This window comes from Pleurodeles waltl, chromosome 4_1 (assembly GCF_031143425.1).
Source record: "Pleurodeles waltl isolate 20211129_DDA chromosome 4_1, aPleWal1.hap1.20221129, whole genome shotgun sequence".
NCBI classification, from domain to species: domain Eukaryota; kingdom Metazoa; phylum Chordata; class Amphibia; order Caudata; family Salamandridae; genus Pleurodeles; species Pleurodeles waltl.
This window is the reverse complement of record NC_090442.1, coordinates 999,238,792-999,266,261: the sequence shown is the minus strand read 5'-3', so window position 1 is coordinate 999,266,261 and position 27,470 is coordinate 999,238,792. Positions and strand designations below refer to the sequence as shown.

The 27,470-nt window shown below is 41.3% G+C and overlaps 1 protein-coding gene across 2 annotated transcripts in view; it reads left to right on the top strand.

The window, feature by feature from the left end:
• PRKAR2B (protein kinase cAMP-dependent type II regulatory subunit beta) overlaps positions 1-27,470 on the top strand; it is a 511,441-nt gene that overhangs the window by 466,432 nt on the left and 17,539 nt on the right. For both annotated transcript variants that reach the window (XM_069229843.1, XM_069229844.1), the window contains exon 9: positions 7,613-7,678. In XM_069229843.1, coding sequence (XP_069085944.1) covers positions 7,613-7,678 — 66 coding nt within the window. The remainder of the gene's footprint in view (positions 1-7,612; positions 7,679-27,470) is intronic.

The following is a 27,470-nucleotide window of genomic DNA, read 5'->3' as shown; positions in this document are numbered from 1 at the left end:
TAGAGGGATGGCTCTGTTCTTCTCTAGGGCAAATGACCTGAATTATTTTTCAGATTTATCTCAGAATCACTAGTATAGCCAAGATCACAGTTATCCTTGCAAAGCACACTTTGAATATAATAGTGTAGTAAGTAAACATAAGTTGATACCATTAAAAAAATTAGTGCATCCCCAAACTATTTATATCATATTAAAATTAAAGGCAGAAAATCAAATTTTGATATTTATTAATATCCCTATAACAACATTTGCGTATTGCCATTATGGATTTAGCCAAATAATGTTCATTCAGATGTGTGTGGCCTCAGTACAGCAGTGAAAGTGCTACTTTGCGTGTCGTTTATCCATGCCTAGTCTAACTAGTTCTTGAATATCATCAGTGTATGATTAATAAAAATTATCCATCTATACTTATTAGGAGAGGTCGATTCGATTCACATCTTTACTTTGTACTATCACCATAGATCATAAAAGAACAAAGATTAATGCAATACTTCATAAAATTCAGGCTAAAAACATAAAATATTCTTTCAAAACGAAGCATTAGTCAAAAATAAGACAGTACTGCAATTAAAAAAGGAGAATTTTCTTAAGATGTATTGCTTCCCAAATGTAAAAGACAACACTAAAACATATTGTGGGGGCTTCCAAAGTACACAAAAAAAGCATTGCAGTATTATGATCCTTAATGTTGTTTGTAATTAAAGTTGGTTTCAGAAAGTGCTTCATTAGATCGGGATAAATATACAGAAAAGCAAAAAGTGCTGAGTGTTCTGTTTCGAGGTACCATCACAAGGGAACTGAACAGTGCTCGATATCCCTGGTTGATAAAAGGGTAAGTAATAAAGTGGCAAACAGTACCCAACCGCAAACATGTTAAAACAAAATGGTGTTGGGTATTCGTCAGTAGAGACAAGTACATTTGAAATCACTCGGGAAGACCATACAACATAATAATTGTGGATTTCCTACTGTCAACAAGTGCTCTCTTTTCCACTCTCACACCCAAAAAGATAGCTTCAACCTCGGACTTCTGGGGCTCAAGAATTCTTGAGGGGTCCCGTGAAACCAAACACAAACGTAAGCGTACCATTGATGTAGAAGAGCCACAGATTGCTAAAAGCATTGTCTAGCGTTAAACAATCCTGATTAATTGCCTTCAAAAATTCTGTCTTGGTCTGGCCCATATTGAATGCCACAGTAGGATAGGTTTGAGTAACAACAGATCTTCTAGGTGGGTTAACCCTACTTCAATATGAACAATAGTAGAGGAAGTGCACAGTAGGCACCTTAAAAAGGCATTTTCTTCCACCTGCAAAGGACTGCTAGGTGTAAACTCCCCACCCACCAAACAAAGTGGTTGATAGTGCTTTATAGATGGTAATCATCTACCTGGCAGGGCAACATCTGAGTTAAGGGGAAAACCTGAACACACCCTCACATACTCTGTTCATGTTCATGTTGAGGCGTACATTCCGAAAATGTTGGGCCAATAAACCATTGCTAGAGAAAAGGATGCCCAGACAGCAGAAAAAAATGACCTTTACAATTGGTGTACCAATGAAAAAGGTCCTAGCCTTTTGGGCAGTTTTGCCACTGAGCATGCTAAATGTTTTTGATTTATTGGTTTTTAATTTCCTGGTTTCCATAAAACTAGCAAAAGTGTCCATTAAACACTGTAGGCAATTGCTGTCCTAGACATTAGACCGGTGTCGTCTGCGTACAGGAAAACAGGGACAGGGCCATCAGCGACAATTGGAACATCAGCCTGCAAGGACCGAAGAGCATCATGAAACCCATTTATATAAAGTGACAATAAAAAAGGGGCCAGTATACACCCCTGTCTCATGCCTCATCTAATTTTAAAAGAAGAGGAGCATTCCTGGTTGGGACAATATTGTACCTTTGCTGAAAGATTCTTACACAGCTGGGAAAGCAGACAGACTATATTTATCGCGAGCCCCAAATGAAAGCAGAATATGCCACGGAATTGAGTGGTCCATGAAATCAAACGCGCTGCTAAGGTCAGCAAGACACAAATAAAGCAATAGTGGCTTAGCATACTTCCCAATGAGAAGTTAATAATTTACACACTGTTCCACCGTCCCCAGACCCTTCTTGAACCCCTCCGGATGGAGTTGTCATTAGCCCAATCTTCCAGTCTCTGCTGGACAACCCAGAAGTATCACAAACGGATCCAGTAGGGGAATGGGATAATAATACTGTGGGTCAGATCTGTCCCCCTTCTTAAAAAATGGAGACAATAATGGAGTTAGCCCACATAGTATTATGTCCATTGTCACTGCATTAAAAACTGGAGTCAAAATAGGTCCCCATAGCTCACACATATCTTTAAAAGCATCAAGTGAGACCCCATCAGGTCCGGGAGCTTTTAGCTCTGGCACATTCTTAAAGTGCTTTGAGGACCTCGTCCAAGGTAAAGTCTACGGCCCTACCACTCTTAGAGATAATACTCAATTTTGCCTCATATATGGCAGCGTGGATATGTGTCAATACAATATGAGCTGAGGGGTCAAAAACCCTTTCAGAATGATCGACCCAGGCTTGACAGGGAACATGTAAGGATAATTTAGGAATTGTATCATTTTTCAAAATCGGGGCATTTACCGTATTCCAGAACAATATATCATCCTTGGTCTCAGCTGCCTGGACCAAGTTTGCCCAGGCTTCTCCCCCTAACTCCTTTTTCCTAGAACCTAAAACTTCATTGTATTGCTTCTATAGGGATATGATGACTAGATAGTCCCTCTGGTGCAGTGGAAAGCGTCTCTAAACTTCTTGGCAGCCTGCGTACATGCATGATTAAACCAGCCATGTCTATTGGGGGCCCCTGCGTTAACAGGACAAAAGGATGTTAAGAGCCCTAGTAATCAGCTCAAAGTCATGGACCAAACCAACATTATCCACATCAAGATCTAAGCAGAGATCAAACTTGTTGACATTCGTAACTAGCAACCTCAGCAATAAGCGCATTACAAACTTGGGATCAACCCAAAACCATCTAATGAAAACTCCATTCGGCCTAACTGTAACAAGATTAGTTACACAATTAGGGACTGTAGGGCAGGCAGCATTTATGGCCATAGGTAACACAACTGGATTGTGGTAACTTACAGTAGTCTGTTTTACCTCAGTATTATGGACTAGATGCTAGCAGTAGAGATAATTAAAAAATGATAAACTGTGGAATGTGCATCTCTACTCACAAAAGTATAAGTCTGTGTATTGGATGAAGTGTTGCGGTCTTCCAACAACAGAAGATCGTATTTGTCAATCAAAGTGTTTAAAGCCTTTCCATACGCACTATGTTGGAACTGTGGGGCTCCCTCCCCCAACCACTTTGTAAAACCACACACCCATCTTGCCTGGAGATTGCATCTTTGGATGTTAAAATCACCAGCCCGTACAATTAAACAGATAGGATTGAATAATAACAAAAACACATTTAAGTCCACTTCAAGTGCTGCAACAACATCACAGTGGGTGGAATCGAACACCCGTTAAAGAACAAGAACATAGGGAGACATTAAATGGAATAGAGGGTGTGATGAGACGGAGATGACCCACCAGCAATAGAGACCAGGGAACATAGTTAGCCAGGAACATAGTTAGCATAAAGAATATATGGAGACCTTAACAATAATGAAAGAAGTAATGCACCAGTTGGAACTTCACAGTAATTTAGGCGAACACAAAGGGTGGTCATGACTTGTAGAATAAAGTAAGTCAAATTATATACTGTAGTAATAGGGTATGTTCCACATTCCGTAGTAGTTGATGACTATATCCTGCTTTTTTGTTGCTGCTTAAGGATCACTAACTCATCAGCGATGAAGTAGGCAGTAGATTTGATTCTAGTCCTCAACCTCAGGAACCAGCTTCATGTTTGGTTTCTGGGAGCTGCTTGAAATCCTCCAGCTTAATTTCAAAAGGACCATCTGAACTCAAACCTTGAAAAGGCTTTTTTCCTCCCAATCAGCCACATGTTGGAGCACTTTCTTAAGCATTACAGTGTGATTGTTGCATGGGTCCAGAATCTTTGTGGACTAAGGGAATCCTCATATGAGTGGTCTCCCACATCAATCTCTACTTTAGTTGTGTGCATCACCATTTCACATAACATTTGAATCAGTTGCTGGACAACCAGTCCAAACCTGTCCTTCCCTTTCTATCATTGGTCCTGGTCTTGTGAACGCCTCACACAACCAGGTCGTTCAGTATTTCTGAGCCAGGTCATTCAGTATTTCTGAGCAAATCACCACGCAATAGGTCACAGAAAAATACATTTAGTCAAGGTATTTCCTTTGCCTCCAAAAAGAGAGAGGGTTAAGACCTATTAGCAATCCATGTTTCCTCAACCGATTTCTAAGTACAGAAAAGTTCGGAATTGTTTCTCTGCAGCAAGAGCTTCTAGCTATCCAGGAACAGGATTCAATGAAATCTTTGTAGCTCTAGGATGCCTTTTTTCTATATTTCAATGAGGAAATGTAACAGCAGCAGCCACGATTTGTAACCATTTACCAGTTTTTGGTTCTGCCATCTTGCCTTTCATCAGCTCACTGAGTCTTCACCTAAGAACTAACAGTGGAGGCAGCCTTTCATGGGGTTCCACCTTACCCTTATTTTGGTGGCTGGCTTGTGAAACAAGGTGTCTGGCTTTGCTGTTGCAGCACTTGAAAAAGATGGTGTCCGTTCTTCACAATCTAGGATTTTCGATAATCAAGCAGATATCTTGCCTCACTCCTATTCAGGATCTCTCAAGTGGATAGCTTCTCTGCGGTACATGAAAAGGGGCTTCGTGTTTCTAAAGATGTAAATGCTAAGGAATATCCAGAAGTTCATCCATTTACTTGTTTTCTCAGAAGTCAGAATGTGGTGCCTTTTGCAGCTGATAGTGCCTTTCTTGGGCCTCCTTCTAATCAGAGAATATATGCTGCAGTGGATCCTCCATATGCAATGAAATCAGTTCTATGGCTGGCCAACTGAAAAATATATTGTTTATACCTTCTACATTTCAGATTGATCTCAGTTGGTGAGCTTGCCAACTCAAAAATTTTCTGTGCAAGCCATTAACACCAGATGGCCTCCAAACACAGTTGCTTCTAATGCATTGGGCAGGGGAGCTCACCTCAAAAACTTCCATATAACTGCACAAAGCTTTCACCAGGTATTTCTCTTGGCATAAATCTGCTGGAATTGAGAACAGTGAAACTTGCTCTCTTAGATTTTCTCCTGAGAGTTCAAGGGAAGCATTATCAAATGGTGACAGACAATACAAAATCAAAGCTGAGGTGTTAGTTCCCGGACCATTATTCCCCTGCACAAATAGGGAAATTGTGTGTGGGGAACACTCCAACATTCCAAAACTTTTGTAATTTGTGACTGGTAAAAATGATGATAATGCCACATTGTCCAACATTCCAAGGACCAGTTCTAGGAATGGGGATGTAATACCTTAGAAAGTAAATACTTCACCCCATGATATCTGTATTTGTTGGGTGATGTATTCCTTCCCATAGTAATGGCACTCAGATAGAGAGTGTAAGGCTGAAAACTCCAAAAATAAAAACAAATTCACCAATCTACTGGTGAGTCCTTCCACCAGCTCTGCAAATTACCTTGTTAAATGATCTCTAGGAAGTCAGCTCTGATACAGCAGTTCATTAAAAATACAGTTTTCTGTTCTCTTCATAAGTCCACCCAATTTTCTCATATTCTCTTAGTTTGTTTATCATATTATTGGCAAATCATTCCACAGTTTTCATTTGTTGGACTGTTACATGTTGATCAAAGTAAGAACCCATTAAACCTCATTCTCCTCTTGGTTGTAATACCACATGTTTTGTTCTTCAGTGAGGAATTAAAGAACTTGAAACACTGGATCTTCATTAGAGAACTTGTGCTTACTGGAAACTGCAAGCAACAAAAGGGTCGACATGAGGTTATACATGTTTCATGATATTCGTTGTTATCTAATTTGGGTTGGCAGCCTGCTGATGATATCCATGGCTATACCTTCGGGAGAGAAGAGATGAGCAGAAGAGTTTAGAATCTTGGTTTGTGGCATGCATGTTCAGAAGCTTTTGCGGGGCCTGGCCATCAAATTGAAAAAGTGGTCTTCCTTGGAAGAGGATGTTTCAAAGTTTAAAAAACACATCCGGTAGAGGTGAAGGCACAGTGATTTAGTATCTGGAGCCATATATTGGCATGGCTGCTTAAGCTAACTCACCATAAATAAAGGGCAGCTTTGCTCTAGTAGCAATTCAAAAGTAAAATCGATATTACATTGATAATATTGAGTTTTAGGGGCACATGCTGTGTCCTGTGTTCTTGTGAATCCAGCATTTGCATTGTGCCTTCCTATATATGAAGCATTTCATAAACATGGTTTATTAAAATAAATGGTCTACCTTGAGGCAGCAGTTGTTGTGTTACAGGAGAGCTTCTATCATGCCTAAATCCACTAGAATTATGCATCATTGTTTATCATATCCACAAACCATTTTCAAGCAGCTAATTCAGTCAATGTCAAATTTGACATATATAGGTATACATTCTCTAATATGGCACTTCATTGAGACTGGCTAAGGCTTAACAACGTTTTAACTAATGGGATATGAAATTAGCGTATAAGGAATGTGGTAACCAGTATAGACCCTAGCAAGTGATTTCTTGGAGCTGATTCACATAAAATGAGTACATTTAAAAGCTGCAGGTTTTTCATTATGTTTTTTGTAGATGTACCTGTGTTTTTAGATTTCATGGCATAGCCCTGTTTCCTCTACCGCTACACATGAAATTTGTCCACAGTTGGACAAGCCACCAATGACTGAGAGGAATATGGAACCTGCGCATCAACATACTTCCACCTTCGAAAAAGCTAGCAATGTATTCTGTTCAAGAGCAGTAGTATATGCATACCTAGGGTGGGAGAAGGCACGGAAACCCCCCCAAAATTGGTAGAGGGCAAGGGTTCTCCAAAGGAAAAAATATTTTCCCCGTGGCAAAAGAAATAGAAAGGAAGTAAGTAGTAGTTCACTAAACCTTTCCAGGAGTCGTGCTGGAAGCCTGCAGCGGTCATAGGTTTCCAGGAATACTCTTGAAAAGTATCATCTGTAGATATGGACCCTGTTGAATATATATTTATAAATTCCTTAAGATCTGCATGTAATGTGGAAAATGCAATTGCCAATGTATATGAATATCCACAGAGCTCTGACTTTGTGTGCCAACAGTTCAAATGAGTATCTTCCTCCAAATCCCTAGGCGCAAATATTCCCAATGTCTTTCTTGTATGTAAAATGGTGGACGTTCTCTCCCTGATGCATTTATGCCAGTTGTAGTGCCGTTTTTGCTCATAAAATTCCAAAGATTCTGATCTTGACACTGAATATGTCACTTTTTTGCCCAGCAAATCATAACTTGTGAATCAGGACCACATGGCATGTACTGGGTTCTTGGAGAGAAAGTGGTGTGGGGGAGTGGTTCAACTTATGCATATTTATACAAGGGACTGTTTGGCAGTGAAGATAAAAGGCAAGATAAAAGACTTGATAGTATACTGACTTTTCCATCTCCTTTTTCTTTACAGGGTGATGGGGCTGAAAGTTTTTTTATTGTAGAATCCGGAGAAGTGAGAATAGTCATGACAAGGAAGGTAACAAATAATTGAGTATTGATAAATTTAAGAATTGTGGAGAATTGTTATTTTTACAGTGCCCTATTTTTTGAAACCATAAGTTTGCATTTATTTCGTCAGATCATAACTTTTTTGTAGATGTACAAGATGACACCAGTGTATCCGCCACAGATGATAGTGGGACATTACTATAATTAAAGTAATATTGCACCATTGTGAAAAGTTTGATCAGCATATATCTATGTGCCCGTTTGCTCTGAATGTATGAAATGTAACAGCCCATTATAAAAGTCTTGCTGGCACTTGACATGTATAATATTAAAACCATCCCCTCAAACTTGTGACAAAATATCCACCTTAGCAGCAACAAACTGGTGTCTGTGTTTTATGGCACTGAAACCAAAATACACTTAAGATACCACAAGCTCAATAGCTTTGATATGCAGGATGGACTCTTTATGTTCTAAACTAAACACTTAGAGCCTTATTTGAATGGTCATCTGCCTAAAGGTGAAAGATGTCTGTCACCAATATTGATAGTGCCATTGACATCAATTCCTTCCTATTACAGAGCATGGGACATCTGCCATTTTTTGGAGGATGTCTTACATATGCCCAACTCTATACAAGGCTGTTAGACTGAGGAGAGACCCAAGAATCTAAATTTTCCATTAAAAAAATAGTTTTTAATAGGAAAATTTGATTTATAAAGAAAACCTTGGCGTAGCAGGAGCATGCTGAGTTGCTGCACTATTATAAAACAAATGCTTCTTTAGCCTAGGCACATCACTTGCCATGAAACCAAAATATCACTGTAACAACACAGAGCCCATAAAACTCTGAGCCACAGAGCATATTTTTAATCATCGTTATCCACCTTTCAGAGAAGATTTATGGAAAATTGGCCTTTCTAGCAGGCCTTCAAGAATGTTAAGAAGCACAGAAAGCATGAGTGTTTTTTAGCTAGCCATTATTTTTTATTCCTTCCACCATTTTATTGTTTTATAATGTTCTTTCACTAATACATACAGTTTCTATTGATGCAATCAGATGTGATTACAGTTTTCTTTCCCACAACCCTTATCTGTCATGGTGGTTTACTGAATTTTCTTGAGGCTACCATGAGCCAAGCCAATATAATGCATTCAACCCATCGAACTAAATGGACTTAGAAGAAAGATGTGGTTTTCAACAAGCCAAGGATTCTTCAGCTCTGATATCTCTTTTAAAGAAGAGAATGTCTAGCCTACCACAAAATCCAAGGCTTAATGCCAGAATGTCATAAGGCAAATTTAGTGACATAAGTGGGAGCATTAAAGGTCTCATTATTACCTACTGTGACAAAAACGTTTAATGCAGCCTCAGAAATTGTCATATCTCCCATAACACCAAAGCCTTCTATGGCGTAGAGTGATCTCCCAAAATATAGGTGGTGTTGACTTCTCATTTTCTACTGATGGTGCCTTTCGTTCCAATGTAATTTCTGCTTCTTGGTCCACAGTGCCCACTTTAACTTAACTTTCTTACTAGCTCGCAGATTGTAGTCATTATTTTCAGGATGAACCACCAAAGATGTTGGCTTAAGTTCTCAAGCAAAATAAAGACATCTTTGAGTTTAATACCTCAATTGAACCTCAAACTTCAGTGCAACAATCATATATAGAAACTGAAAATCAAAACAAGAGGGACGGTATGTAAGTAATTTGTTATTTGATGTGTGCTCAGGAAACCTATCAAAACTAGTACAGATTTAGAAGGAAGGCTCACCTTTAGTGCTCTGAGATGGACTAAGTAGAAAAGGTAAAGCCAACGGGACCAGCAGCAAGTGGCAAATTCTGCCACCTATGAAAGGGGTAAAATGAAAGCAAGGAGGAGAAATATGATGAACAGGTAGGGGGAAGAAATCATTGTAGTATGGGCAAGTGAAAGGAAACAAGTGGAGGAAGAGAGCCTTAACAGAATAGTAGCTGGTTGTTGGGGCTGGGGTGCAGTACCCATACGCAAAGGAGACATATTAGAAGGCTGGGTAAAAGATGGTGCACAGCATCAAGGCTGAAAGAGAAGATGGAGGTGTTTAATGGTGACTAAACTGAAGAACTGTTAGACAGACAGAAGAAGATGAGAGAAGGATGAGACAGGAAACTATCTGGAAAGGGAAAATGCACTGGGTATAGAAAGGATAAAAATATAAGAGGATTTGAATCAAGGAGCATGCATACAGAATGTAGGTGAGCATGTTATTCGTGGGAAGGATGACTAGGAGCACAAACCTCTCGGACTTATCAGTATAACAAGTTGGTGGATAAGTGAATACATTTAGAAGGACACATGCATGTTTGCCTGTAGACTCCACGCATGGTTTGAATCTTCTTTGAATGTAATGCAGTAGATTGGATAGGTAGGAGGAAACGTAATGAAGGACATTGTTGGTGGCGTCAGTTTCAGACTTCTGGTTATGGAGGAAGGTGGGATGATCAACAGTGTTGAAGGCAGCTGAGAAATCCAACAATAGCAGGAAGCAGGTGTCACTTTTGTGTCTCTGATTTATATTGTAGCTGCTGTGATCTGATGAAAGATTGGCATTTCCACTGGAGATGATTGATACTGATGTAACTTTGAAGTGATGCCTAGGCTACCTTTTCCAGGATCTTGTTAATGAAGGGTAACTGAACAATTGGTGGTAGTTGGCAAGGCAATTACGGTCTAGTGTGTTTTTTTTCAGAAAGAATCTGGCATGTCTTGAAAGCTTCTGACAAGATGCCATGAGTGAAGGAAGCATTGACAATGTCATTTGGAGTGAGACAGCTTCTTTATAGAGGGCTTCTATGAAGGACAAAGGCAAGATACTATCTTCATAGCACATGGTTTTGAGGGAAATTAAGATTTCAATGAAGATTGTGAGAGACAGGATTTTGAAGGATTACCATAGTGGGATGCAGTTCCGAGAGTTAGTGTCAAGAGTAGTAGCAGGCCTGGTGTTGTCAGTGTGCTGTTAGATCTTCTGTTTTTTTTTACTGAAGGAGATATTGTTGGCATTGTACTTATCAGTGGAGTGTGGGAGTGAAGGGTCTGGTAGAGACTAGATGCAGAGGTTCATTGTCTTGAAAAGTGTTGTGGCAGCTTTATTGATGGTGTTGGCATAGTACTTGGCTTTGGCTCATGTAATGAGTTGTTTGCGGGTTGTGAGGATAGAGGTCACTTGTGTAAGGCTTTTGTGGACACCAGCAAGGCAAGAGATGGGTCTGAGGCTTAGGTTGTTGATGACAAAATCTTTGAAGCATTGGAAGGTTTGTTGTTCATTTTGTGTTGACTTCAGTTTGTTACTTGGATACTGAGAAGGGTGATGTGGGTGTCAAGGTGGTCAGTCTAGTCCATGGGTATAGGAGGTTTGCTTTGGTTTGTTAATGATCATGAGAAGAAGAGGTTGGGGATTTGAGCTTTAGAGTATGTTGGGTGAGTGTCAGGCTGTATCATACTGAGTGTATCAATAAGGTTGATGAGGTTGTCTCTTGTGTTTTTCATGCTTGAGTTGTCTGGCAAATTCAAGTTAATAAAGAAGGTGGTGTGGACTTTCTAGGTGGATGAGGAGATTAGGTCTAAAATTTGCCTATGACATCCTTGTTTTGACTGGGTGTTTGGAGATAAGGTTGAAGGTGGCAGACTTAGTTGTGGAATGGGAAGTGCCATCTGAGGAGCTCTACTGAGATGGGTTTTGCTTTGTTGCCTAGGGTGCAGGCCCAGGTAAACACATTAATGATAGCAAGGCCAGGACACTAAATGATGTAGCTTATGGGAACAAGGAACGCCATGATGTGTGAGGATGTGAAAGTGAGCCACGTTTCTGTGATTAAGAGTGCATCAGGCTTGTGGTGAGGCCTGCACAGGAGCACGAAGTACTACAAAGCATGCATTAATGAGTATAAGTTGGAGTGTGTGGTTGGTAATTTGAGGGTGAGTGGTGGTTAACTGGATGTATATGAGGCTGGGTTTATGTTTTGTGAGGATGCTGTATTTGTTTAGTCTAAGTATGTCAGAAACTACTAACCTGCATTCTGAATCCAACTGGAGTGATGAACTGTTCTGTACTCCTCCCTAACCATAGCCAACCATAGACAAAAGGAATATGCTAGTTAGCCATAGGCCCGGGGAAAGAGAGTGGCATACGGGAGAACAAAGAGGGGCTGAATACCTCTGACTCATCACCCTACTGGTACAGATGTGTACTGGGTTGTTGTGGGGGTATCTAAAAACAATAATATTTTCTTTAATGCATGATCTCTGTGTAGCAGCATATAACACTTGTTATAAGAAAGCTAGAGATCTCAAAGGGACCTATGTGGGTATGGAGTCTTATAAATTGTGATTCTCCAGGGGACAGATTCTCATCAAAAATGGGCACAGCAGTGTGGACGCCATCCTGAATCAAAGTTTCCCCATGCCTTTGTTTGAATCAAAGAGTAAGTGGCATTTATTACATAATGAGCACAACAGAATTGTTCATACTATGCCACTGCAGTTCCTCCTCATCAGCACCCTGAGACTTCAGCTCACGTCACACGCCCCCCAGAAGCAAGGAGTAGTGGCAAGGAGCAGGCAAGTGGCAAGGGCCGGAGGAGGCCTGGCTGCTGCGAGGAGTGAGGGGGCCAGAGGAGAATGGGCCGCCGGAGACAAGGATGTGGCAGTAGCCCCTGGCAGTTGTTTTTCCAGTGTGGATACCATGCCTCTGTGCTGTGTTTTTCCAGTGTTGTGCCCGCTCGCCTTCGGAGAGGAGAGACCGGTCGTTGTGAGTGCTGGGTGTATCTCAGGCAGAGAGACTGCACCAAGCCTCAGCAAGTGTGGGGTGAGGCGGGACAGGTCAGGGCAGCCTAGGAGTGTGTGGAGTATTCAGGGTGTTCATGAGTTAGAAGGCTTAATGCTGCAGGTTCCACCGAGTGGTGCGAAATCGGCCGGCATTAGTCCGGTGCAGCTTGCTCCAGGGCAGGCCTCCCTACTATACCTGTATCTGTATATGCCGTATTCAAATACTCCTGACTCTATTTTTCCTTTTCTGGCCAGGGTTGCACCTCCCTACTGGTGCCTGCCTCCCACTGCTTCCCACTGTCGCCTACTCGAGCCCTTACTTGAGTGACTTTGTGTAATCAACTGGGCAGTACTTGAGCCATCATTGGACTCCCCTTTAACCACCCATTGTCACTTTTTCTTCAATATGCCTGAATAAGCTTTGTCAGGAGCTTAAATTAAACTGTTTTGCCACCATCTCCGATATTACCGATGAGTAATTTGGGGTCTGCTGCCTTGTTCACCCTTCCCCCCACACTCACAGTGTTGTGGAGTGGAGTAGAGTGAGGGGGAGGTTTATCAGCAGCTCGCTATGGCTGTGGATATTACGGTCAACATAAGTCCCCCTTAAGGACTATGTGGGTAAGCGTTAGGCAGCGGTTTTCTGGTATGGGGTGCGGAAGCAGGCAACAATAGGCTGGTGGGGTTTGTGCCTCGGTTAGGGGTTGTGTACCCACTCACCTGTTCTATATTGGGTTGGGCTGACTGGTTTTCAAGGTGACAGTCCTGCTAGGTCGGGGTGCGATCCCCCATGTTGCTCCTAGGTCAGGTGGAACTCTTAATGGCGAGGCTCCCCCCTTTTCCCCTTCGGTACAGCTGCCTATTTCGGTGGGCTGGATCAAGATAACAGTAATTATGAGGAGAGCTATGATTCTGGTAATACTTCTAATACTGTTTCTAATACTTTGCATTTTGTTTCCCTGTTTGATAGTGAACTGGGCCCTTTGAACAGAAGCTTCATTTTGCATCTCTTACAGGAAATTGAGGCATTAAGCCTGGTAAATAGTAGTGATATTGTGTACCTGGATCCCCTAGCTTCTCTGCAAGTCCTACAGTTACATTCTGCTCCGGGATAGTCGTAATGCTGATCTTGGGTAATGCGGAAAAGTGGCATTGATGTTTTTCCGTTAAAAATTATTGTTGGCCCTAACTTAGAAATCCCAAGTTTGGATCTTCAGGGGGTCCCTCTGGAGCGAGATCGAGGTGGGAGGGGTGTAAAATTGAGGAATATGGTAATCTCCATTGGAAGGGATACTGGACGGAGAGTGATAAATATTGTGGGTTATGAGGAATTGTGTGCCAGGGAGATTAGGATAGGTGAAGAATTAGCACCCTGGGGCTGGGTAGCAGGTGTGTTGATTGCTGCAAAACCCAATACAAATTTTCCCATGTTATAGAGGTAGCCGGTTGGGTAAATTGCTTTTCTGGAATATGGCGGGCCTGGGTCAAACTAATTCTAAATTCAATTTTATAACCACGTCTTAGTCTGTTAATGGTTTGCTTGCAGGAAACTTGGAGATGTGATGATTTTAAGTGTGAGAAATATTTTGTTTATGCCTGTGCAGCAAGACCATCAGCAAAAGGACATGCTAGTGGAGGTATAGGCATTTTATTGAGAAGCAACATAAATTGGAATCCCATGGTGTTTGTTCATCCGTTGAAATTATGCCTCTGTTTAAAGTTAGCCCTGCCCAAAACGCCAGATGGACTGCACACAGCCCTTTTACTGATAAACATGTATATTCCACTGGGGAGTCTTATGATGCCTTAGTTACTTCTCTGTTTTCTTTCACACATAATATCAGTGTTTCTGAAGATTGCTCTTTGATCATTGTTGCAGGGATTTTAATACTAAAATCTCGAATCCTGCTGGTATGTCCCTGATACTATTTTCCCTTGAAGAATTATACTAGATAGAGGAGTGTATGCTTCTTAGAGAGCTTAAGATCTAATGAGTTTGTGACCCTAAATGGCAGATTTTCTAAGGATTCTCATGCTTCCTTCACCATTTTTCCTTCTTGTGGGCATTCATTAGTTGATCATATGGTGGTATCCTATTAAATGTTTAGAGCCTGTACCCAGTTTGAGGTATTGAGGACGGACCTTAGTCATCATGGTATTCTTTCGGTATACATAGATTTAGAGTTCAAGGTGTCTGATTCTTGGGTACTGTAGTTTTTAATAAAACAAATGGGTGTACCTTTGGTCTAGCAATAATACTCAGAAACTGCCCTCTTGTATAAAAACAGTGAGTTTAGGCTTGTCTAACTCTTTATCTGATAATCCAATCCCTTGGTTTAAAAATCAGTTGTCTTTATTTTGTTCCTTTGGGAGTAAAGCTGGTAGTATTAGTGCCAAGCCATTAGTGACCATCCCTTGGGATGTAAGAAAGCAGAATTGTGAACTAATTCCTTGGTAAGGTTACAGTTTAAATCACTAACAGTATTAAGGCAAAGGGAAATCAGTTAGCATGTAAGAACTAGATTGAAGATGTCTGAACGCAGGAAGGAGGAAGATCAGAATTGGATTAATTTGAGAGAAGCTGCTTATTCTTGTGACTCACGGAAATATTAGACTTTAATAGACCAATACTGTGACTCCAGAGTAAAGGCTGTCTATTCCCATCTCTGACGTGGAGTGTACTCAGTATGTTTCGCAGTTATATGCCGCTAATTCTAGTAGTGATGTTCGCCTGAAATGGATCGCTGAAGCTGATTCTTTGAATGCATTTGTCCGCCCTCGTGCTTGGAGATAGACTGCATGATTAAGGGTGCAATGTCCTCAGGGGCAATGGGCCCAGAGGAGCCCCCAATATGCATTAAGCAATAAATGCCTGCCTGGGCTCTATTTGTATGCCCTCTGTTTCAATTTTGCATGCGGACTGTGATTATTCTGTCCTCTTGGAAGGAAGTATTGTTGTACTAATATATACAAAAGGTCCCAAAACCTTCCCTGCCAGTTATAAGCAGATTGCGCTGTTGGATGCGATTGGGAAACTGTTTGCTAAAAGTAGTCTTCTTCGCCTTCAAGAATGGGCCTTTGGAAATAACCTCATTCCGCCTGAACTGGCTGGTTTTCATAAGAACTGTGGCACCCTACATAACATCACGGTTCTCCAAACATTGATTGAAAATATCCAGTGGGGAATGGTATGCCTATATATTCTGCCTTCATCAATTTCTCCACAGCATTCAATAGGGTTGACCGTGGGATGCTGTGGAGGAAGTTGTCTGTATTGGGGATTCCGTCCCACCTCCTTTGGCTAATTATTGCCTTGTACTCTTCCACCTGGACTCAGGTCCTGATGGGAGGAAATCACGGTTATCTAGTAAAGTGGAAACACATAACCGTTTGAAGCAAGGGTGCCTATCAAGACTGATTTGCATATGACTGGGTCCAAACTGGGGTGGCATGGTGAGCAAAAGAACAATGGATTAAACCCAGATCTGTGACTGGGGGTGAGTGTTTGCATTGTTCAGCACTCCGTCCATCATCCTTTTGGGTTGCTAAAGTTGCCCTAATTGGGAAGGGTATGCCCAGACGTGGGTCCCTTGCTCACTGTGCCACTGGATTCAAGCTAGCCGGGCTGATGAAGGGTGAAACCCTGAAACCGATCCCAGGATGCTCGTTTCCGGTCCAGGGAGGACCTGGCTTGGCATTTCGGGCTGCCCTGTTCCCATAAGGAACGGGGTCAAGACTGATTTGCATATGGCTGGGTCCAAACTGGGGATGGCATGGTGAGCAAAAGAACGATGGATTAAACCCAGATCTGTGACTGGGGGTGAGTGTTTGCATTGTTCAGCACTCCGTCCATCATCCTTTTGTGTTGCCTATTGGCACCCCTTCTTTTTTCTCTCTACATACATGATTTACCTAGTAGAGTCGGACAAGTGAAAGGTGATTCGCCTAAATTGGGATCAATGAATGTCAGTTGTTTACTTTATGCTGACAACGTTGTTATGTTCAATTTAACCCCAATAGGATTGCAGAGGACTCTTCCAGCATTAGGAAATTTTGCTGATGAACATTTTCTGAAAACAAACATCTCAAAGAGTAAAGTTGGATCCGTGGATGCAGAGTCAGGAAAGGTCTTTTTTGGATCTTGGGAAATGAGAGGCTGGAAATGGTGAATTTTTATCCATACCTGGGCAGACTTTTTTGAAGTAATTGTTTAAGTAATGATCATACAAGTCAGTGTAGCAGTAAGGCATTTCCACTGAATTCTGCTATTGGTAGACTGTATAAGTGGTGTGGCAGAGACACTTTGCCCATGGGCTTGCAGTCTATAAGATTGAAATACCGCCTTCTTTTGGATTTGCTTGTGGGGTACTGGAAGAGCAGTATTGGTCTTTCTTTGAGAAGGAAGAAGGGCATATTTAGCAACAAATGTGTAACTTAATTAATCTGGCTGCCCCTTCCACCCTCCGGCTTGAGTTTGGTCTCCTTTCTACAACGGTGTTTGTTATGGCAGTTAGTTTGAGGTGGAGGAACAATTTACTGAATAGTGATTCAGGTTCTATGTGTGCGGCCTTGAAACATGAAATATTTTATAATCTAAAGGAAAAAAGTGTGTGTTTTTTCAAATTGATCAAAAGCTCTGGATATGGTTGATATTGGTCAAAATGATATGGCATCTCTGCCTAAGTTTCTGTTAAAATATTTGATTAAAAAGTCTATTTACGCAGTGAGTCGGAAAAGGGACATTATGCTTTGTGCTCAGCTTGCACAGAACAATATCATTGTGGAGAGGAGCACTTATAAAAATCCTCAACCTTATGTGGTATGCAATCTTCCTCATGGTGTGTGTAGAACAATTGTATTATTAAGGTTGAATTTGCTCCCCCTTCGAGTTGTTACTGGTGCTTGGTAAGGTACACCCAGGGAGGAGAGGCTTTGTGATCTTTGCCTGAGTTCTGTCCAATATTTAAATCATGTGTTATTTTTGTGTCCTTTACTTTATACACTATGTTGTCAAGTGTTAAGACCATTGTTCTTAAATTATAGTATAAATTCAGTGGCAGAAGCTCTTCAGTGCTCATTTGCCCCTTGCACTGAAATAGATTGCACTAAAAACTTTAAAATATTTTTTAAATGTTTACATATGCGCTTCTTGAATCAGCATTTTTATATGTTATGTATCAAGTTAGGCCCCGTTCTTCATTAGTATTTTTTCATAATGAACTTTAGTATCTAGCTTGTTACTGTATTAAGATGAATAGTTTATTGTGTTGTTAGGACTAGCACTGTTCTTTGAATTAATTTCTTGCATTTGCACTTTACATGCATTTTATTTGCTTTTGGGCCTTTACTGTAATGCATGGCTGTAGGGTTTATGTCCTTTTCAGTAATTTGTATTATTTTTTATTGATAGCTGTTTCTGTTTAATTTGTTTGTATTTATGTGGTTCTTTTCGGAATGCCAAATCATAATAAAATCCTTGTCTTTGTCATAATGTGCCCGATGTAAATTGTGTATCTTGTGTTTATGTTAGGAGTTTGACAACATAGCGTATTCGTGCCAATTTCCTAGTTACCAAGCAGGTGCTGGTTTTGAGTCCTGAATGTATCTCTGAGCATCCACTAATGACCACCATACCCCATCAGGGAAAGAAGCTTGGTGGTGTTTTGCAACTGTTAAATCACGCACATTCATTAATTAATGAGGAATCATTTTAAATGATTTTATGCTGGTTTTCAGCTCCTGAGACTACTTGAATAGCCCATAGAGGTGAAGGATATGTTGCGGACAATGTTTTTGTGTCAGACTGGAACATTGCTAGTGATTAGTGGTTCCGAATAAGTGAAGCATTCCTTGATGAACAAGCAAAATCCTATTATTGGGATGGCCACGCCCACCTACTGGTCTCTCCTGCTGAAAGATGCTACACACTAGCTGTAATGTCTATTGTATATTTCTATTATTCTGCATCAGTGCTATAGAACAATACTAAATACATTTGGAAATATATGCCGATACACACACAGGAACACATGCTGCACACTTAAACAAATTTACTCATTAGGGATTTGAACTTTGGTGAATCAAATGTAAACTAACCTCACTAGTTTCTTCTCCTTACACATATGACGCACCATTTTTGTACCCAAATTCCTAAGAGATATTTTAGCTTATAGATCACTATGATGAAAAATATATAAGATCTATTGAACAGTGGGGATTTAAATTGTCCCAGCAAAAAAAAAATTGAAACGTGCACTTAAAATAAAAAAAAGCTTTGCAAGTGTAATACATTTAACAAAATTTTAATTTTTTAAACATTATTGCTATTGTTACATAGAACAAAGATCGTTCTACAAAGTTCCTAAAAATACCCCGGTAACCACTTCAGGCACCTCTGGAAGTGGGCTGCTGAGAACAAACTTCTGTATTTCTTACATGCTAGCAGTATCACCAGAGCTCTTGCAGCCACAGTGCATGGTGGCCATCAAGTGGTTTAGCACCTGGAAACACATTGGAAACACATATCGCTAGCATCTGATACGGCCATTGCATATGCCAAAAGAGGGGGGGGTACAGCAAGACAGTAAAGAGGGCAAAGAAGGACCACTATGCCACATTGACCAAATAACACACTAAACTAGCTAATTGTTCAAAATATTTTGAGATGGGACGGCGCTGCCAGAAACCAAAAATGGTTACACCACTTTTCAAAAATTCTCAGAAAAAAATAAGTTTACCCCTTCACACCATCCAGGATTCAGGTTTCCCCGACTGTATTTGTACTCAGATTGTTAAAGCGTGACTAAAGTCAAAGCATACAACCTCCCATTTGGTCCTGTCCGGCTGTGACAAGTAATGACCAAATTGACTCCTTAGGTCCATACAGTGTGCTGCTTATAAACACATCCTTTAGCATGGTTGAGTTTTGAAGAATGTCAAGCATGCCAGGATTACTCAGGTATTGAATTAGCCATCTGCCAGTCCCAAAGAACTAATGAATTATGTATTACAAACCAGAAGTGAGCAACATCCTGCAGGATGACCAGTCAGCATTGAGGGGCTACTGAGTCCCCTCCAACTGATGCTAGGAAAGACCTCTCTACTCAGTTCAAGACAGTTTGAAGTCTTGATCCTTTTGATCTGTCAGCGGCAGACCACACCAGTACCCAGAACCCTAGTCCTTCCCCCTTCTGCCACTACCCTGCTGTGACCCTCCATACCCTCCATCCCGGCTGGTGCTCCCTACGCTGCTGCCTTGTCGGTCCACACAACTCTGAGGGAGCGTTTTCTTTTGCCTTCTGCATGAAAAGATGCACGTATCCACACCTAACACTTACTGAAGTCATGCTGGCAGCATCCATCACCCCACTCTCTCACACAGGCCTGCAACCACCCACACAACACTCCACACTTGCATGCATGCTCCTCAAAACCCGCTCACTCACCAAAGAGTCACAGAGATCTGGGACCAGTCACACAACAATGCCCCGCACCCACTTCATGGAAACCTTGCTGAACCCTTCATCGGCACCAGACATCACCCCAGTCACGGACAGCCCCTCATCTTCAAGACTGACAGGTAAGACAGACTTCACAAGCCAACATCCTCAAGATCACCATCAGCTGAACTACCTCCACGGACACCTTATCTTCCAGCATGGAACATCTGTTGTTCAAACTCCATATCACAACCAACTTCACCCTAAGTGGCACTCTCATCTACCTACCACCGGGATCCAACATCAGCTTCACAGACACCATCATTGACTTTACACACCATTCGCCCTCAACACTAGCAATTACATCCTTCTTGCAGACCTGAATTTCAACCTAGAGGACCAGGCCAAACCCAACTCAAAAGCACTTATCGAAAAGCTTGGAAGCTTGGGTCTCATCCATCGAGTAAAGATACCTACCACATCGCCAGACACCTCCAGGACCCTAATTTCACCCCCTTTACAACATCTGAGTTGATGAGCCAATACCAGTCTCCTGGTCAAGCCATGCCCTTGTCAAATTCAGCATCCTTGCCCCAGTCCAACACAGCCACACCACGGCCAGACCGGCCTGCCAAAAACCGAACATCATTACTGATAAGGACTAGAACACAGTTCTAAATACCCACCGACCTAAACACAGCAACAGCCTCCCCAAAGCCATCAGGGATTTCTACAACTGGATCACTTACTGTGCCGACTCCCTGGCCCACCTCTAATACAGCAATACAACAAGGTCTAGCCCACAGGCCAGTTGGTACGCAGAGAAACTCAGATTGATAAAACGCCACTTCAAACAACTGGAGCAGAAATGGAGAATCAGCAGGCACAATGCAGACAGGTGTATGTTCCAATCCGCCCTGAGACATTACCACAAAAGTATCCAAACAACCAAATGCACCGCTCTGGTGAACCGCATTAATATCAGCACCAACAGAAGCACAGAAATATTTACCACCATGAAGGATTTCACCTCACCAGCATCCGCCTCTAACTCAATCACCTCCATCTCAGGACCTCCACGACAATCTCTCTTGATTGCTCAGTCACAAAATCACTGCCATTTGCAGCAACTTCATTCTGCAACTGGACCTGACAGATCTCGCAAAATGCCTTCCGATCACATCCCAAGAACCAATGCTGACCACATGGCCTCTCATCATCCTAGAAAAAAATGCTGCCACCATGAAGTACATCCACTTATGGACCCCATCAGACCCCTCCCCACACCACTCCTACTGCAGAAGACTGTAGCCCATCAGCGCCATGCTCACACCCAGTATGAATGCCTACACCTCTTCTGGACTATGCTTGTAAACAAACAACTCTCCTCACATTGCTGTAAAAACCCTCTGTGGACCCTTCAATGCTCATCGACTACAGATAAATTTACATGAATCAACAGATGCCTCACGGAATACCTGAGTGACCACTAACTCCTCAACATCACTAAGTCTGGTTTCAGACACAACCAAGCATGGAAAATGCCCTCACTGCCACCATTGATGACATCTGCATGACTCTCGACAGAGGCATCACAGTGACCTTCATTCTCCTGGACCTCCTTGAAGCATCAAGTTACCCTTCACCCCCATCCAACTCCAATGACTGCACGACATTGGAATCAAAAGACTCACACTAATTAGACCAGAAGGACCCAGTCAGTCAGCCTGGCACCATACATCTCGAATGCACACAACCTCATCTGCGGAGTTCCACAGGAATCGTCACTGAGCCTGACCCTATTCAACACATGCATAATCCCTCTAGCTAGCATCATATGCTCTTACAACATCAGTGTCCTCTCCTATGTTAACGTCACAAAACTCATCCTCTCCCACACAGACAAAACGCCAAGTACTGGATCAAGTTTAGTGCATGCATGACTGACATAGCTCACTGAAAGAAGACGAACTGTCTGAATTTGAACATCAACAAGACTGAAAAAGTGATCTTCTGGAAGACCACTTCACATTTGGACTCCTCATGGTGGCAACAGAGCTAGGACTGACAACTTTCACCCAAGCCAAAAAAGAACTGGGATCGTCATTAGTGGAAAACTCAGCATGACCACCCAAGACAACGCTGTCAACCCTTCATGCTCCCATACCATGAAGATGCTGAGGAAGATTTTCAAACGGCTCCCAATCAATGCCTGGAAAACCATCACACAGTGCCTGGTCACAGGCAAGCTGGGCTACAGGAACACCTTCAATGCCGGGATTAACAAAAAACTCCCCAGAAGGCTACAGATCATCCAAAACTTGACAGCAAGAATCACTTTCAACCTCCCATGCCACATACAGATCACTCCACACCTGAAGGAGTTCCACTGACTCCTCGTACACAAACAAGCACCATTCAAACTCTTCACCCACACTTTAGAGGCACTACATTGCAAGGCATATCTTAACAATCATATGAGTTTCCATAAACCTTCCAGACATCTCTCCTTGTCCATACTCCTGCTTGCACTCATCCCACACATTGGAAAAACAGATTTGGCTGTCATGTCTTCCTGTACATCACTCCTGAAGCCTGGAATTGGCTGATGCTACACATAAGGGCCTCTTCCTCACTTCTTGAATTCTGCAGGAAGCTGAAGACCTGGCTAGTCCCACTAGGCCCCGGATTTGGCTAGTCTCACTTCTGCTCAGCGCTGGAATACCCTCCCAGGTCAATGTGCACTCTAGAAATCTGGATAACACAAAGGATCATGAAATTCTTCTGAGCTGTTATTAACAATTGTCTACCTCCATGTTTTGATTCTGAGAGATGTACCCCCTTTCTGTAATGAAAAGGCTCAATTGAACTAACTAGGGCTGTGGGCTTTTCAGGGCTGGACTGTTGCATCCTGGTCTGTGCGGAGGCACAAAGTAAAGAGATGTGTGAACTTTAAAGAACTAAAATCAAGTGGTCTTGGTATGTTGGAGCATAAAAAATTCTGAAACCAGGCAACAAAGCATATGCTGAAAAAGACCCAACATACATGTGAATGCTGACTCTCAAGTACACACCTTCAGTTAAAACCTAAGATCAGGCAGTGTCATGCCGTTAATTCACACCAAATTCAACTACAAAACACAGAGAAAAACCACATCAAAGTGACTCTGAAAGTCTCTGAATGCACGCTTGAAAAACATTACCATCGTACCATCTTTGTCAAAAGTCCTATAACGCACATATGTGAAATCTACCTGCCCAGTGCTGCAACACTCCCCAACCCTTTTCTGAATATAGAACCTGAACTAAGAAACGCGGTCAAACCACCCAGAACCAAATCAAATGTGACAGAACCCAGATGCAGAGCCCATTGCACATTCACCTTCCTAATAATCTAAACGTTTATCTCAAACAGAAGTAATCAAAAGCTCCTCTAGGCAGGTTTGTTAAAAAGTTGCACAAACACCTGCCTGAGTGCAAAGCCATGTGTCCCGTTATTAGTTCATAGGGTTTTGAGTCAAAAACCTTGGGTGGTAGCATGGGAGCGTCCATGTACCACCCTGGGGGCATTCCTTGGTGCAGAATAACAGAGATCTCTTCATGTCCTATTTGCGTCAGTGTTTATCACTGAACCGCACAAAGTGTTGATAAATATCCCACTTAGTGCCCCCTAAACAAAGTACATCTTGGTAATCTGCAAAAAGGCTTCACTGTCAAAAATTATGCACCCCTGATGAAAAAACACTTCAGCCTGTTTGAACCAGGAGGATGTGGGCCTTTAGTTAAAGTGAAAAAAAAAAAAAAAAGAGAAACCTGCTTTGTATTGAAGATGACAACTTCCTCACTGCAATATTCACAAAGCCGACAGACCCAGTCGCTTCCACTACAAATGTTTGCATCCGAGAAATTAATGATACAGTTTACCATTCAGAGAGTTATTATGGATCAGAAGTAACACTACAAACAAAGATCACTGGTTTGAAAATTGAGCCCTCAAAAACACCTCCAAACGAGCCTGGTGTGACCTATGAGAAGAATTGCTCAAAAGCAAAAACAAATCCTGTGTCGTGTTACCACCTTCAATCCTAATTATTAACTTCAGTCTTTGAAAGGACATCATAGATGTGCAAGTCTAGCATATGCAGTTCGACATTGACTGGATAAGAATTTCATTTTAATAAAATTTGAATTTCTAGGCCACACTTTTCCAACTGCAATACAAAAATGGTAGTTATGACACCCTATGTCTGTACAATAAACTGCACATAGGAAAATCTTTCCAGGAGATCACACATTTCGTCCTACACCAGTCCAAGAAAAGATAAAAGGCCGTCACAGCAGCCTTGTTGCATGGACGAAATTGTGAACCCTTTCATCAGAAAATCATTTAGAAGAATCCTTCAAATGGGCAATTATTTAAGTGGTTAAGCAAGACTCTGTGGGCAGCAGCATTAAATAAAAACGTTTAAAAAATGAAGTCATCTACATCTTAAAACTCAAAACGACATTCACAGGACTAAATGAAACAACGAAGCTGCAAAACACCTAACCAGCCATATCATTCCACAAAGATAAATAGATAATTGGTGATCCCTATTGTTTTTAATTTAAGGACCAAGACTTCAGTAGAAAACAGCTTTTACACCAAAGAGCTAGTTAGCTAGTTGACTCTCATTGGCAGCTAAGAAACAGAACATCCCTTATCAGGCTCAGAAGCATTTAGATCCCTTTATTCACCCATAATCATGTTATTGAAATAAGTAACACCGGTTCAGTCTCACCCCAAAAGTCCACAATTTAAGCCCAGCACGAAATGCAGGCAGCCAGGATAACATACTCATGAGCAAATCCCCAGATGCTTTCATAAAAATAATTCTTCAAGTTGTATTCAGCTCCTGTTAACTGTGGGAAACATTTCAACCAATACTTTCAACTCAAACACGCATGAAAAACGTCATGAATAAAATGCCATTCCAGAAGATGTGTTGCCATTACCACAGATCAAGAAGCAGCATTGTTGGCTCCTCTCTTTCGGATGAACCATAAGTGGATGTGGCACACCTCCCTGTCAACTCGGAAGTACAGTTTAACTGCATCCTTCTTTATGGTTTATTTTGTATGCCCAAGTTCAATTGGCCACTTCTTGTGTGAGAAGCCACGAGAGAACCCATCAAGTTAAGCGGGTTCACTAAAGAGCAACAAGAGCATAATAAAGCTAAAGGAACTACATTCTGCCTGGACGTAATTCAGTTACAAGCACCCACAAGAGCGGTCCAATTGAAGTGACACCATAAAGAAACGGACTGCAACTTTCAAGAGTGACGAAAGTACTTTTGTGTGAAACCTTCGCATTTCCAACAAGCAATGATTCATTTTCATTGTATTTTTCTCGATTTGTCTGTAGATTTATACTCAAGTCTACACATTATGGACCACTATATATGAGGAACCATTTTATAGACTCAGCTATCGAATTCACTTTCATCAAACTTAGGAATTGGCTTTAATATTGCCCCTTGGTTGTTCAGAATAGGTCACGCAGTCCAATGACACCAGAGGATTAGTAAGGTAAAACAAACGCTTTGGAGTGTATGCTAGCAATCACTTTAGCGCCCCACTATGCTAAGTCTGCTTTTTACAAATTTTTCATGTATACCTTAGGCTCTGAATTAAAGTTCCCCAGGGCTTGTCCTGAATACACTCGACAAACCTGCCCTAGTAGTTGAAAAGCATCAGTGTGTCAGAGACGCTGATCTAAGTAATTTGAAAAAAGCCTAAAACATTGAGCGGTAAAGGACAATAGATGAACTCCAGCTGTCCCTCTGAGGCTGGACTCCTGCTTCTTTCCCTGCATTTAAAGAAATACATTAATGATGGATTGCTTCAGCCATGGTAAATGTGCTCTGAGATCTTTTCCAAGATGAGTCCCCTTCACAAAGCTTTTGACCAATCTCTTTCTTTTAAGAGTTGTAATCTCACTTGGTTTCAATGAACCTAACAGATCAACCATCACTATGATTTAATTTATATTATCACTCCATGCTATTTAATTTGGAGATCACAAAAGTTGTTCTACTGTGTGCCTCACCGGGCCTTCAGCTGCTCCCGTGATACCATAACAATAGTTAATTGCTTTGATAATAATGGAATATAGTGTTTGGCAAACCTAATTCTAATCTAATAGCACTATATAGTGTACACTTCGGTAGAGACTTAACCAGTTTTTCCACCTACTCATCTCAACCGTCTGGATTTGCAAATCACTTTTTCCATCAGAATCTTGTTGCCATAGAGCAACAAATTAACAATTTGTATATTGTATGTTTCCTTCAAACCACACAAGGATTTAAAACTGAGTTCAATGTACATTTTTTTCAAGGCCCTTGCTACCGAGTTTGCCCATTATTCCAGCACCTCAGTATATCTCTTGAAACACAAATTGCTTTTAAAAATTACTCCCAGATAGATATATTCATCAACAGTCTCCAGTTGTTGAGCATTCAGTAACCATCTCCGCTTGTTTATATTTATTTTTTGTTGAAGGCCATAGTTTTTGTTTTAGCCACAGTTGTAATCAATTAATTCATGCTGCAGCATTTAGCAAATTCATTCAGTTGTCTCTGCAGGCCTACTGGTGCAAGATCCACTAAAACAGTGTCATTCACATAAAATACATTTGGAATAGATTATTCACTTCGTTTTGGGGGCAACAAGTGAACATAGTTCAACAGTTTGGGAGCATCTTCTATAAAGATGGAAAAGAGGAGGGGCACCAGGATACAACCTTGCTTCATTTGGGTATCGCTCTTCCTTAATAAAGTTCTGTTAGTGCCTCGTTGGATTTGAGTCCAGGAGTCAATACGTAGTTTCAATAGCAGTTTCAATAAACCTAAAGGATTACCCCAATATTCAAGTTCCCCTACAATCTTGTTCTGTCAAATTTGGCAGATGTTGTGGTTAAGTCAACATAAGCCACACAGAGTGGTTTTCTTTTCCATATACCATATTTACAAATACTTTTAATATGAAATATCCATCTGTAGTTGTACAGCCTTCCGAACTCATAGTTGTGTTTTAGGTAGCACATTTCAAACTTTCTGCCCAATCCTCTAGATCAACATATATGTTGCATACATTATGTTACGAATATCTGTAAGGTATTTCATCCAGTAGTTGTTAGGCAGTTCTCATGCCCCCTTATTCATATATTGACACTATTATACTACCTCTCCGTGTATCAGGAATTTTATTTAGTTTAATTACTGCATCGTGTTTCAAGACTTAGGTCCACAGTGCCGCGTTTACTTTTTGGTGACTTGTGAGCAAATAACCTTGCCCTTGGAGTCTTGAGTTTTTTGTTCTCTTAATTATTAATTCTAGTTCTTTAATTGAAGGCGATGGAACCCACTGAGGGATGTTTGTTATTTTATTGTATGTTTTCCCTATCTAATTAAATATGATTAGTTACAGCTTTTTCTATTATCTTACTGTTCAGTTTCGTTCTTGCCTTATCCATCATTGTAATGGCTCTTTTGGGTTTATTGTTCTCTTGAAGGCACTATTATTTATAT